This window comes from Gadus macrocephalus, chromosome 19 (genome assembly GCF_031168955.1).
Source record: "Gadus macrocephalus chromosome 19, ASM3116895v1".
NCBI classification, from domain to species: domain Eukaryota; kingdom Metazoa; phylum Chordata; class Actinopteri; order Gadiformes; family Gadidae; genus Gadus; species Gadus macrocephalus.
The window spans coordinates 10,055,059-10,069,142 of record NC_082400.1 but is presented as its reverse complement, the minus strand read 5'-3'; the positions used below and the strand labels follow the sequence as shown (position 1 = coordinate 10,069,142).

Sequence of the window (14,084 nt, the reverse complement as noted above, 5' to 3'; positions counted from 1 at the left end):
TTAATACAATACATTTGATAGGATTGAAAAAAATGACATAAAGGGGAGCCCATCCATGCTGGTGTGTGCAACACCAGGACATCTGAAGCTAGGGCCGCAGCTTACGGTCTTTGTGGTGCGCCTCCTCGTCCAGGTAGATGTTGGTCTTCATGTTCCAGATGAACTGGTGGGCGAGCAGCTGGGAGGTCTGGGCCGCCCACAGGATGTACTCCCTCACGTAGCCCATCTGGGAGGGACAGAGGGTCCCAGCCCCGTCAGTACCTCTCACCGCTCAGAGCCCATGTCAGGGTCAACGGGCTCACCATGCTACCTGACAGAGCCAAAGGGCTGGGATTTGGAGCTGTCTGCTATGGCTGAAGCTTCACCCTTCTGTAGGCCATAATAATGTATGAAATAAAATATGTTTTCTATACGTAATGGTTAAATAATGACAGATCATGGCAAATTACTATCTCCCTGGAGCCCAAAATGCTTGGACTCATTGAGAGGAAAAATAAGAAAACGTACATATTGTATATTATTATAAAAAACTGAAGTAGTCAGAGAAAAGCAGTTGATTGCTAAATACAATAATTTTGATAAGCTGTAAATAGTTTTCGTCAGTATTCTGTCAATTGACAAACCAACGAATTGGCCCCCATTGAAGCCCTACACGACTGCTAACAGCAGGGAGGGGTCTGGGTGGTACTGCACCTTGTCGTAGCGGAGGGCCTGCACGATCTGGGGGATGTAGAACAGGATGGCGTCCTGGAGTCCAAAAACAACAAAATCACGATCAAAAGCCGTCAGACCATGATGATACTACGTTATTGTCCTCCTTGGAACTCTGCCACATGCACATCTGTTGTGGAATAATTTATTGTAATGTTTATACAAAATATCTACAAATGATATCAACCTTGTTCACATCATCACGAATCAATCATAAAGGCCTTTGTAGTCTGGCACTAAGGCCACGCCAAGCTAAAGACTTCTTTGCATTGTAAAATTCCTTCAACCGCCTTGCAGCCTTGCAGATGTATGACTATGTCTTCTTCATAGTCTAATGCAAGTTCAAACTGTTACTCCCGCCATGAGCCCCTCACCTATGTTTCCTTTGTATTTACTACCCACGATGTCAAAGTTTGTACAGAATGTTTGTTTGGTTTACTGTCTGTATCTTCCCAGGATCAATGTTCTTAAATGAAATGAAATATTTTGTGTAAATCAAACATAATTATTCGTCATCAACCTCCTAACCCTTTGTGTGAAACACGATTGGTGTCACGAACAATCAACTCCATTTTGATCGATTACACCCCGCCACTCTGACATCAGAAGAAGACAGAGGGACGGGACGGGACGGGACGGGGACCCAGCCAGTGGACGCCTCACCGGGGGGAAGGAGCGCAGCACCTTGACGCCGTACTGGGCCGTGAGCGGGTGGGGGGGGTACATGGAGGAGAAGTAGGAGAGGCCGGTGGGGGGGTCGGCCGGCGCCCAGCACAGGATGTGGCTGAGCTCGGGGGAGTCGGCGTCGATGGTGTGCCAGGTCACCAGGAACTAGAGAGAGAGAGAGAGAGAGAGAGAGAGAGAGAGAGAGAGAGAGAGAGAGAGAGAGAGAGAGAGAGAGAGAGAGAGAGAGAGAGAGAGAGAGAGAGAGAGAGAGAGAGAGAGAGAGAGAGAGAGAGAGAGAGAGAGAGAGAGAGACACACACAGGCAGGGGTCAGCTACCGCCATACAGCGTTATGATGAATCGGTCTGATCAGGGCCTCATCTAGTATAGGAGACAGAGGTCTACAAGCACAGCGGTGTCTGAGATCGGCCTGCTTTTGTCTAACATAATGGTGTTCAATATTTGTGAAGCTGTCTGTGGTATTCTTATTTGATAATATTAATTCATCAATGAATACAAATGTGTATACAGCGTGTAATAATCAATGTTGTCTGGATGGGCTCGTAGTTCTATCTCTTGCTCCCCCTCCAGACAGATGTGTGTGAGTGGTCCTGGAGGCCAGTGGGACGTCTCACCTTCACCGCCTCAGGGACGTCACTGACCGCACCGGGGTCCAGCCTCACTAGCCGGGTCACCTCCGCTACGATCGCCTCGTTCTTAAACCTGGGGATACAACTCATGTTTTGCTTTGTGCGATTTAATGGGAGAGAGTAGAGAGCGAGAGCGAAAGAGACAGACAGAGACAGACAGAGATTGCGAGAGAGAGCGCGAGAGAGAGTGCGAGAGAGAGAGCGATAGAAAAAGTCAGAGAGACAGCGATACAAAGGACCAGCGAGGGTCTACCTGGGGGGCAGCTGCATGGCCAGGTAGGGCGCGATGCCCCAGGCCAGGTTGACGTTGTCCTTCCACTGCTTCTCCGTCAGGCTGATGTACTTGGACCTCCAGTTGGCGATGCTGGTCTCCAGGGACTGCTCCGTGGAGATGGCCAGCTCCTGGGTGGACAGCGGGTTGTACCACGTGGTCAGCCGCTCGATCTCACTGGCCTGAGGGGGTGGGAGGTTAGGGAGACGGAGGGAGACGGAGGGGGGAGACGATGTTCGATAAATAAGGAGAAGAAGACGCACACATGCATCAGGTATACCGCTTATCTTAGATTTGAACATATTCTCATGAGAGGTTTGGTTTCTGGTGGAAGCAAGGGAAAGTGGGTGTGCTTCTGGACGCTCACCAGCAGGGCGAGCAGCAGCGTCCTGCGCTTCATGTAGTACTTGTGCAGCTGGGTCCCTCGGTTGCTCTTCTTGGACATGCCTAAGAGAGGAAGCCGGAGGGGTTGAAATACAAATAGTATCTTCAAATGTATTTTGGTGTACGGTGTACATTTGGAGCAAGGACTGCATATCGAAGGGAGAATAACAACGTGGTGTCCCACAAGGCTCTACACTCAGTCCCCTATAGTTTGTGCAGCACTTTTTTTTATTGGAATATTTTTGCGGTGACTCCATTGACTGTCAGCCCGACATGCATGTCACTTTGTATAAAACCCTCTGCCCAATAACCAAATGACGATCACCTCAAACGTTAACATGTGGGAACGTACCAGACTTCTTGGAGGCGGTGGACATGCCGCTGGACAGAGGGTAGGAGTTGATCCAGCCCTGGCCGCTCGCCTGGGAGCGGGCGCTGGAGTCCGCGTTGCTCCGGAGGTCCGGGGCGTTCATCACCGATAGGCTGTTCATGGACGGGTCCTGGTTGTCTGGACGCACGCACACACACACACACAGCGATTAAGAGCGGGCCGGGAGGAAAAACTGAAAGGCCTACTCTTTGTCTCATAGACTGAATTTCCAGTTAAGCAGTGATGAAGTATTCTGAATTTGAATTAACACTGCAAATTTGCATATAAGGAACTGCTGGTACCGTTCTTGTCTCATATTCCTACATATCCATTTAAAGATATGATCTTTTCCAATGACATGAAAGATCTCTTGTTCAGAATGGAGAAGGATCAATGGTGCCCTATAAGCATTATAAAGTGTTGCATATAATCGTGTTAGAATGGTGTCAAACACATACTAAATAAAGCAAGCAGTTTTAGTAGCAGATTGCTTGAAAGAATATAATATCTTCTACCCTATGTTCTCTAGCCAACACCAGTGAATCCCACATGTGAGTAAAACCAAACACAGACACAGATACAAACATGCAACAGATCACATGGTAAAAATGATGCACATTGATGGGTGTTTGATGATCGGGTGAAGGGGAAGATTACTGAGAGCTCAACGAGTTGCATCCATGAGTCAGGCTTTTTTTTGCTTCTTTTTCTTTTGACTGTCATGCAGTCTTAAAGGATGGGTCAATGTGACACCGGGAACATGGGTTGGAGACGTAGGGTCAATCCTGAACCACAGATACAAAGGTAAGGTACTACTGGCTGATAGTAGACCTTCACAAGCGAAGGCTTGTGGATGAAGTTCATCTGGTATCTGTGGTCCGAGGGACTCTTCTACCTCGAACAGGGAGTTGTGTAATGAGAATGGAGAGGAGGTTGCTTGTCGTTGGATCATCTTCCTCATCAGCGGAAGTAGATCCATCAGTAGGGTCTGGAACATCTTCCTCTGCCTTCGTCTTCGTTGTCCTCTTCTTTAGGGCAGGCAAGGGGGAGGTGAGAGCGGGGGGAAGCGTGCAGACGCGATGATGACCATACATGTAGCGCGGTGACAAATTCATGCTTATCCTCATGGCCGGGGGAGGGTAGAGCGAGAGTGAGAGAGAGAGAGCCACAGAGATAGAGAGCAACAGAAAGAGAGAGAGAGAGAGTCAAAAGTCGAACTGATGCCTTCAATTTAGATCCTGATCTCTTAGTACCAAATGTTTTATAGTTTAAATTAGTTTTCCTTATAATTGTATTTACTTTTTGACATATGCATTGTTTCATCTGTTGATTTACTGTCTAGTGTACTGCTCAGACTGGTCTGATCTTCAGTTTCAAGTGCTTGTTTTATTTTATTTGCTTTGTGTAAAGCCCTTTGGAGGAGCACACATAGGAAAGAAAATGCAATGCTATAATAAAACCCTCCGGAGAAGAGACAGAATGAGAGTGAAGGGAGATAGGAGAGAACCAGACAGCAAAAGCGAGTTGAGAAAAATAAAATATACACATCAAAAAAGTCAAATCCGAACAATAAAAAAAACGAGGCCAGTGAGGATAACGGCGGAGAATTTGAGTTGGCGGCAGCAAAAATGAAAAAAATAAAAAAATGATGAAAAAATATAAAAAATGATGAAAAATATGAAGAAAAATAAAACACCATCATGCCCTTGCAGCAGGCGAGTGGCAGCCGGTCTTTACCGCGGTAAGCTTACTTAGGAGGGAAATCGGAGAGGTGCTGGACACGATTAGCGATCCGAATATCCCGGCAGAGAGGCTGCTCTGCGCGGGCGTGGTGCAGAGCTCACCGGGGGGCACCAGGTGGCACGCGGCCAGGTACTTCTTGTCCGAGAGGATGCTGGCGTAGAAGCGCGTCATGATGCTGATGTCCTCCCGCAGGTGCTTGTCCCCCTGGGTGGGGAACTTAGGGGCCACGCTGGGGGGGGGGGGGGCAAGGCCAAGGGTCAGTATGGAACGGGAATTGTGTGATTGGACAAAGGTACAAGTAATGACGTTTGTATGAGAATGATTCAGAAAACAGACTTTGTTGAGAGGTCTAAAAGGGATTAGCAATTACTAAAATTGATTGTTCCGATATTGTGATCGGGCTCGTTCCTTACTATAAACAGATTAACTAGTATTCAATGAGTATTCTGTGGAGCTTACTGTATGTTAAAGTTAATAATAATAACAACGCAATTTCTGAGGGAAGAATACGTCAGTGTTTCAGAAAAACAATCCATGTGTGTGTTTAGTTATAGGTGTCTATACCTGAAGTAATCAAATGCTGTGGAGTAGATCTTCTCACGGAGCACGTTCCTGATTGTGGTGTTGGTGACCACGTCTGAGTGGAGCAGAGCCAGTCCCAGCGTTAGCAGCCTGTGGGATATTACAGTTATTACAGAGAAGAAATAAATTAGAATTTTGAAAAATGGTAAAAGCATACAATTACTATTACTATACAATTACTAATTATTAATAATTTAGCAGACCCCTTTGTCCAAGGTGATGTCACTGAACTCTTAACCCACAGGAGTTGTGGGTTAGGACATCTTGCTCAAGGCTGCCAAAATGTAGGCTATGACTCTTGGAACTACAATATCCTGCCCCACACGTCACCTCATACATAAACTATACAAGCTGAACAAAGAAATGATCATAAACACATAAAAATCAAAATATTGACTAAAACAAGGAAACCAACTCTGTGTGTGTGCACGGGTGCGTGCGTGTGAATCTATGTCTGTTTGTATGTACGTATGGGTGTGTGTACCTGAAGCGGGATCCGATGGCGGCCACGTGGCGGTTCAGGCTGCTCTTGTTCCCGCCCACGTTGAGAGAGAGCGAGCGCTGGAGGAGACTGCCGAAGATCTCCACCTGATCCGCACTCGAGTACTTTGCTATCTCAAACCGCTGCACTAGGAACTACGAAGGAGAAGGAGTGTGAGGCCCCTCGTCTACTGAGGCCGTGTTGCGTTTCCTACGCCCTCCCGCCATCGCTGGTTCACTACGCCCTTGATGAGGTAAACACTTAGTGGAAGAGCTGAGCTGCTTCGTTTAGGTCATTAACGACGATGACGACGGCTGAAGATCTCAACCAATTGCAACCTTCGGACAACCTGCTTCATGTGCAGGAAGTGATTCTATCCTCTGTCCGAAGCCACTTCGATGGCTGCTTTATGCTTCTTAGCTTACTACATATTGGGTTAATGGGAACAAACGACAATCAAGGAGGAGTACATCTGGAGATTCAGGAAGTGAGGAGTGAGTGTAAAGGCTGTGGAATGACCATTGGAATACAGTAGAATGTGTCTCGATGCGTCTTCTAGGTGGAATGATCACCGAGACCCACACATTCACTCGGTGGGAGGTTACCTCAATCCAGATGTGGTGTGGAGTGACGTCAGGGGGACAGGGGACAGGCTGGCTCTCCTCGGAGGCAGCCAGGGGGTCTGCCTCCACCTTGGCGTCTGAGAACAAGCCCATCTTCAGCTCCACCGTCATCTGCCACGCCCCCGCCATCTCACGCATGAACTACACAGCAACACACAGACAGAGAGTGGGGGGATTGACAATATGAGGGACAGGAATCGGGCAGGGACCTCATGATATGATGTTAAACGATTTCTAAGTGCCAAAACGTTCAATATAGACTCTGTACCATTTTGGATAATATATAACGATTTTCTTCCCCAAATCAATATCTCTAAAATTGTACTTGTTACTCTAGAGGACAGCTTCTTTTTACCACAAGGTCTGATGGTTTTTATAAGCCATTTCAAAATCAATACACTTGTGACATCACAAATGGGTGTCAGCGACGACGCAAGATGGATAGATCCGGCCTCATCCTTTAAAATACAGAGGGGGGGTCAGGTAAAACACTAAAAGATGGTATCCCTACGGGAACTTCGATGCCGGTGCGCGCTGCCAGCAGCCACTCCCAGCAGGCGATGGCCGTCTCCATGCCGTGCTCGGTGAACATCCTGATGGGCGACCAGCAGAGGTGGTGCAGGAGCTGGGGGTCAAAGTCTGGGGGAACGGCGCCCACAACACAACACCCGACAAGAAAGGATCACCACAACATGAATCTACGTTGAACAAGCATTGTTTGCATTTTGATTGGTACAAAACACTGCCTGTCACTGTGAATACATTTACATTTGTTTTAATTGTGAGGGTCCTTCACCGTCGTGAGTCTGTGCACTTGAGCGAGGGTCGACCCGGTGGGAATTGAACCCTTCACACAAGCAGTACAGTACCACGCTATAGCAGTTGAGCTGGAGAGGACCAATGATGACGTACAAATCTATTTAACAAAAAAACCTAACCAAATTATCGGGAGGTAAAAAAACGGACGGAAAACCTTGGGTGGTGATGAGCAAGGCAGCGAGTTTGAACATGGCCTCTGTGAAGCCTTCAGGCTGCCCGCTGTCCAGCGCCTCCCCCATCAGCTTCACCATCAGCCGGCTGAGGTCCGAATGACCCCGCACCACCTGGGAGAAGTGGATCATCCCAGAGACCTGCGGGGAACAAGGGAACACAGAGAGTGAGAGAAGCGGGATCAGCATGATGCATGCCTTTAGTACTTGGTTGTTACTTACCTCTCCCGCGTATCTGTTTCTGAGGTTCAGAGAGGCCATGAAGTTAGAGTAGTCCTTTTTCACACAGGTGGGTCTTTCGGTGAGCTGGGTAGTCTATATGAACGAGGGGAGCAATGAAGGACCAGGTATCAGAGTAATCGCACAGGTAAATAATGCATAATGAATAGAGAATGACATTCCGGTGTCCCACAGGGCTATCTTCTCAGGATCCTGCAGTTCTAGGGCAGACACAGTTTTTAGGGCAGACACCTTCTGGTCGGTTGTTAAATTTTGCTTGTCCGATCAAATTCTCCTTGTTTGTTGATTCTTCAACCAATTGATTGGTCGAAAGAGGAGGTGGAATTTCAGTGGACCAATATCTTCTTTGGTTTCCCTACTGCCCTAGTTCCTATTGTTGAACAATGTATGATCTTCTGCTACACTAATCAATTATATATATTTGTGTGACACTACTGAATACATACGGAAAATAAATAAAGGTTATCTTAGATTATTTTAATTCTAGTTATTACGCACCCCCAGTGTTGTGCTCTGTCTGTTGTAGCCAGCAAAGTGCAGGATGCTCTCTGTGGCCATAGCGAGGCCTGTGTGCTGGGACAGACCCGACACCCAGTTCTGGTGCTTGTTCAGATACTCCTAAAAAGAAGATAAGATCCATCGGTTACAAAAGAAAATAATCAAAAGGCATAGGATTTAAGCCCCAACTTTAAACCCAATAGTTTGCAGGGTTAATTGTGGCATCCATACCCAGGTAAGTCACCGAAACACAACAAATTCCCAAAATCCTAGTAATAGGAACATTAGTTCATGCATTTGTATTAAATGTTTGGACCGGAGCAGACATGGAGCCTGTACCAGCTGAAGGTGAAGCGGCTCTGATCAGCGCGGGGGGCGTACCTGCAGGTGGGACTTGGTGACGGACGGAGCCCATTTCATAGCTTCCTTAAGGATCTCCCCACAGCGAGCAGCAAAGTCCTTCACTATGCTCTACACACCAGACGTAAAGGTAGCATATACGTTTGAACTGATAAACACACATCTCGTCTTTCTTTACACATTGCTTCTTCACAATGAATGAGCAATTCTCGTACATTTGACAATTAAATAAATGAGCCATGGGCCTTATTCACAAGGTGGCCATCTTGGCTCTAAACGTTAGCAGGGTGAGGAAACCGAACGCAGAATACATTTGTTCATCATGGCAACAAAATGGCCGCTATGGGTGAAAAACGCTCATTTGAATAGACAGTACAATCCAAAGTGTCGTACAATATAATGTACACACAAACACATTCTTAGTATTGTTGGCCCTGGTGGGCATTGAACCCTGGCATTGTTAACGGCTTGCTCTGTTAGGCGAGAAATGGATCGAGTTACCTCTCTGGCCTCGTACGTATCTGGCACAGTGATCCTGTAGGGTGTGTCTGGGATATCGTAGTACGGTTGATCTTTATGAATGTCCTGCAGAGCGAAAAACACATCATGGGCGTCCACGTTAATGTCCGGTTTGAGCGGTCAGTTGTGACACTGAGAGGTGGAGGAAGAAAAACTGGTGGGTCATGAGTGGGACCTACTGCGCTGAGTGACAGGGACAGGGTCTGCAGGATGTCCAGCATGGTCCTCAGCACCCGCCCACTCCACAGCAAGTGAGGGAAACTAGGGAAGGAAGGAAGGAAGGAAGGAAGGAAGGAAGGAAGGAAGGATGAAGGAAGGAAGGAAGGAAGGAAGGAAGGAAGGAAGGAAGGAAGGAAGGAAGGATGGAAGGAAGGAAGGATGAAGGAAGGATGGAAGGATGAAGGAAGGAAGGATGGAAGGATGAAGGAAGGAAGGATGAAGGAAGGATGAAGGAAGGAAGGATGAAGGAAGAAAGGAAGGATGAAGGAAGGAAGGAAGGAAGGAAGGAAGGATGAAGGAAGGAAGGAAGGAAGGAAGGAAGGAAGGAAGGAAGGATGAGAAAGGAAGGAAGGAAGGAAGGAAGGAAGGAAAGAAGGAAGGAGAAGTAAGAGAAAGACAGATAAATAGAGCAAGAAGAGTAGAAAGAGGCGCCGTTCGGACAAAGAAAGAGAGGGAGAGAGATTAATTTAATTTCCCCAGAGCAGGTTTTCAGCACGGCCCGTGTTAAATAAGTGATGTGGTGTATGACAGCATGTCGTACGTCTCGGCGAGCCCAGACAGGTATTTGTCAGCCACCCTGCGGATCCTCTTGTGGATATGGTTGAAGTTGACCAATAGGAACTGAGCGTGGCGCTCCAGCTCCTCCTCGTGGCCTTTGGTTTTAGCCTGAAGAAGAAGACAACTCATACATTATCCAGGTGGAGGTCTGCTTCAGATCCTCCATGTGACCGATGAAAACTCTCGTTACCCTCAAAGCCTCAAATCGTAGGTGTTATTCTTATGATGCTCATTTCTCCTTACCTTTTCGGCCATCATCAGCAGGAACACTTCAAACACTTTGTCCCCGACAGCGATCACACACTGCATCATCCCTGTTCAGGTTACAGGTCAGCACAAAACCATGAATAAATAAATACCATAAAAAAGCTGAAATAAATGGCCTGTGTGGCCCTTTGAGTGCGTCACTGTGATAAAAGGCTATACCAATAAAGTGAATTAACTTCCTCCTTGTAGCTTAACTCCATTATTACCACCTACCAGATTTATCCTTCTGGATGGCCCGGTCCTCAAAGTACCGGAACATGACCTGGAAGCGCTCCGAGTCCAGAGCCCGCAGCATCCTGGGAGAAAACACAAACGATGTACACCTGCATGAAGGGCCACCCCGGATCCACAAGCAAAAGGCTGGATGGGAATGAACACCCTCAGGAGCAATGGATACAACGCAAACACGCATCATTAAACAAGCCATAAACACAACGCACAGCCCCACTTGTCCAGCCGGGTGTGTGTGTGTGTGTGTGTGTGTGTGTGTGTGTGTGTGTGTGTGTGTGTGTGTGTGTGTGTGTGTGTGTGTGTGTGTGTGTGTGTGTGTGTGTGTGTGTGTGTGTGTGTGTGTGTGTGTGTGTGTGTGTGTGTTCCCCCCCAGCTCACCTCATGTACTCCAGCCTGTAGACGGACAGCAGGTAGGTGGACATGGCGAAGTCCAGCTTGTGGATGAGCCCCACCACCTCGGGAGGGGGGTCCAGCAGGTTGATGATGGTGCTGCGCAGGTCGTTGAGCTCCGCCTGAGACGTCACAGCCCCCGTGCAGTCGGTTAGTCAGTGGTACATCAACACAGGTTATAGAGCGCTTTGTTTGCTCGCTGGAGGCACATTCATAGGCAGGGGTGGGAATCTTTCGGGATCTTGTGATTTGGTTCAGTTTTGATTCTTCACTTTAAACGATGATCGATTTGAAATTGATTCTAGATTCAGTGCATGGGTATATCAGTTAATTTCAGAAGGAACTCCAGTCCGCCATTATGACTTAATGGCAGAGTAAAGTGTTTATAAGATTATACACTTTTTATATTTCAACTGTGTTGAAACTCACTTTGTTGCCGTCACTAACTGACCAAGGAAAAACTAAGAATTGGAAACTTTGGTCACGCATAAGATTCAGCCCCTTGTCCCAGGAAGAAGAAACAAGGTGTAAGCGTTTATTGTCAAGTGTCGGTGCACGTTGAACTGTGTGCACACACTTCACAACCTTCTTCTTAAGTGTGTGTGTGTGTGTGTGTTTTTTTCTTCTGCTTACCGCAGTGACAGTGTCGTTCTTGAGGGCCGAGTTGTACTGCAGCTCGGAGCGTAGAGGCTCTCCGCTGGGAAAGGTGAGGAGAGGCGACTTGGTGGCGATCTCACACACCCCTTCATACCACTCCTCTGGCCAGAGACCTGGGCAATACACAGGAACACAGAGCTGATGAACCATGAAACACAGAGCTGATGAACCATGAAACACAGAGCTGATGAACCATGAAACACAGAGCTGATGAACCATGAAACACAGAGCTGAGGAACCATGAAACACAGAGCTGATGAACCATGAAGCACAGAGCTGAGGAACCATGAAACACAGAGCTGATGAACCATGAACTACAGAGCTGATGAACCATGAAGCACAGAGCTGAGGAACCATGAAACACAGAGCTGAGGAACCATGAACTACAGAGCTGATGAACCATGAACTACAGAGCTGATGAACCATGAAACACAGAGCTGAGGAACCATGAAACACAGAGCTGATGAACCATGAAATACAGAGGTTATAAACCATGAAATACAGAGCTGATGAACCATGCAATACAGAGCTTATAGACCGTTCAATACAGAGCTGATGAACCATGAAATACACTCAAATGAACTATGAAATACATAGCATAGGAACTTTATAATCCTGTGCATATAACCTATGAAATACAGATGATATTAACTATGAAATACTGCGCTGGGTATCAAACCTGGTAACTTCCGGTACCACCCCACTACCCCTCCCCTCTACTGCAGTAGAGGGGAGGGGTATAAATAAATAAATATAGTTTATATATTATAAATATATAAACTATAAATAAATAACAATAAATAAAAAAAATAAAAGGAATAAAAACTGATCGACTCATGTCTAAAACTGGGCACTGCAGTGAAGCTATGGATACATAACATAACATTGCATGCAAAGGAACCCCACAGGGAGTACAACAACATAACAACATAATCTACCTGATCCCTCCACAGCGAAGCCCATGACAACGGAGTAGAGCCAGAAGTCCCTGAACAGCTTCTGGAGGCGGGGCTTCGCTTCCTTGATCGGCGGCAGCCTCCTCGTCAACTACAGACACGGGGAAACACACGGAGAACACGTTGGTCCATTCAGAGGAATACAGCTACGGTAGCAGCTCAGATTAGCGGACCGCAACGATTGGTCCTGGGTGAGGCCTATGGGTTTTTCGAATTGGGTGGTTATATAATATAATGATACATATACCATTTGGGGGATGATTTTAACCAAAGGGGTCTTACCACCTGAACGGCCTAAGTGGGAATTGAACCCCGAACTTAGTACTTTGATATAACAGCAAAGAAGGCTACCATCAATGGCAGGGCTCTGAACGAACACTGTCCACTCACCACAGCGATAACAGGAATCAACACGCCCAGGTTCCCTGCGCTGCTCGATGCCTAGGGGAGTCAAAACAAGTCAATCCATCAGTACTGAGCGAGCGAGCGTGTGGGTGAATACAGAGTGAGGACCGCGTGGCGCTACCTTCAGCGCGGGGCCCTTGTCCATGGACCTCTCGCTGGCCCTCTTGCCCTCCAGGCCCAGCTGAACAAACAGCTCCAGCAGGTTGACCAGCAGCTCGTCCACCATGTGCTCCGCCTGCAGGTTGGCCGCGATGTTGGCCAGCGCGTTGATCACGGCCAGCGAGCAGTGTCTGCACACCAGAGGGAGCGGTTGGGAGGGTTTTGGGTCCAGGCAAATACAACAACCCATGTGTGGAGTTTGTATGATGCGCGGCATTATAGCACTTTTCGCTAGCGCAAATTTGTGATACACGTCCCTAGCTGTTGTTTATTTGAACCATAATCCTTACGCAAAATATGTTTACAAAACAGCAACACGTTATTGATCCAATACCAATGGGCATCAGATAATCAATATCTAATAGGAAATAGGAAAGGTTTAGGACAGGTAGCGGCTAGTTCTGAGAAAGGGTGGTCAAAAGAAGGATGTGCGTCTTAGATCACGGTGGTTGTTTCTTACAGCTATGCAGTCCTTTACTCCTGTTCCCACTCTGAGTGGTGTTGGCCTGACGTAGCTCGCTAGGCCATGCTGTCAGCGTTGTCTACGTCCCGTGTGTGTCCTCATCCACTTTCCCTCCCCGGAGATTCATAGAGTGAATCGTATCTAATCATTCCATACGGTAAGGTTATGTGACTACATGGGACATTTCATCTGGATTGTATTTGTCTTCTCTCAAGATTTACCCACGGACACACTGAATAAAAGAGGTAAGTCAATACAGCGATACAGCCAGTGATGGTTGCTCACCTGTATCCGTGGTCCTTGTAGTCTTTGTTGGAGTAGACCATGGAACTGGCCTTCACACTGATCTGCTGGAACAGGTTCCACACTTCCTGGTAGATGTATTGCTGTAGAGAGAGAGTGATCCACTAGTTACTAAATATACAATTGAATGCATGGCTTACAAGAACTGTAAAATATAATAATTATGGTTAGGAATTAGTTGATGACTTCTACTCAGATACTGGAATTACATTGTGTGCTACTTAACAAAGTAAATCTATAGTTGAGTACTTCTACTTCTCTCATAATACTCATGGCAGCTCTTGATACCGCCTATTGCACATGACAATAACATTTAAATAAATCTATGTGTGACCTCATTGCTTGAAAAAAAAGAGATAATATATGGCCCATATGATGGATTAATGACCTC

General features: G+C 47.0%; 1 protein-coding gene across 2 annotated transcripts in view; it reads right to left on the bottom strand.

The window, feature by feature from the left end:
• The window catches only part of pi4kaa (phosphatidylinositol 4-kinase, catalytic, alpha a), a 35,613-nt gene that overhangs the window by 7,879 nt on the left and 13,650 nt on the right, over window positions 1-14,084 (bottom strand). Inside the window, exons 17-43 of one of the 2 annotated variants that reach the window (XM_060038474.1) lie at window positions 13,676-13,776; window positions 12,890-13,058; window positions 12,754-12,804; window positions 12,346-12,454; window positions 11,384-11,520; window positions 10,739-10,872; window positions 10,343-10,425; window positions 10,106-10,176; window positions 9,846-9,970; window positions 9,265-9,346; window positions 9,068-9,151; window positions 8,588-8,677; window positions 8,207-8,326; window positions 7,691-7,783; window positions 7,453-7,609; window positions 6,991-7,118; window positions 6,462-6,620; window positions 5,860-6,011; window positions 5,358-5,465; window positions 4,802-5,022; window positions 3,033-3,188; window positions 2,664-2,743; window positions 2,279-2,478; window positions 2,011-2,098; window positions 1,375-1,542; window positions 694-747; window positions 106-226 (exon numbers count right to left, since the gene is read on the bottom strand). In XM_060038474.1, the coding sequence (XP_059894457.1) occupies window positions 106-226; window positions 694-747; window positions 1,375-1,542; window positions 2,011-2,098; window positions 2,279-2,478; window positions 2,664-2,743; window positions 3,033-3,188; window positions 4,802-5,022; window positions 5,358-5,465; window positions 5,860-6,011; window positions 6,462-6,620; window positions 6,991-7,118; window positions 7,453-7,609; window positions 7,691-7,783; window positions 8,207-8,326; window positions 8,588-8,677; window positions 9,068-9,151; window positions 9,265-9,346; window positions 9,846-9,970; window positions 10,106-10,176; window positions 10,343-10,425; window positions 10,739-10,872; window positions 11,384-11,520; window positions 12,346-12,454; window positions 12,754-12,804; window positions 12,890-13,058; window positions 13,676-13,776 (3,241 nt within the window). The remainder of the gene's footprint in view (window positions 1-105; window positions 227-693; window positions 748-1,374; window positions 1,543-2,010; window positions 2,099-2,278; window positions 2,479-2,663; window positions 2,744-3,032; window positions 3,189-4,801; window positions 5,023-5,357; window positions 5,466-5,859; window positions 6,012-6,461; window positions 6,621-6,990; window positions 7,119-7,452; window positions 7,610-7,690; window positions 7,784-8,206; window positions 8,327-8,587; window positions 8,678-9,067; window positions 9,152-9,264; window positions 9,347-9,845; window positions 9,971-10,105; window positions 10,177-10,342; window positions 10,426-10,738; window positions 10,873-11,383; window positions 11,521-12,345; window positions 12,455-12,753; window positions 12,805-12,889; window positions 13,059-13,675; window positions 13,777-14,084) is intronic. The other variant, XM_060038475.1, reaches the window with a different exon arrangement.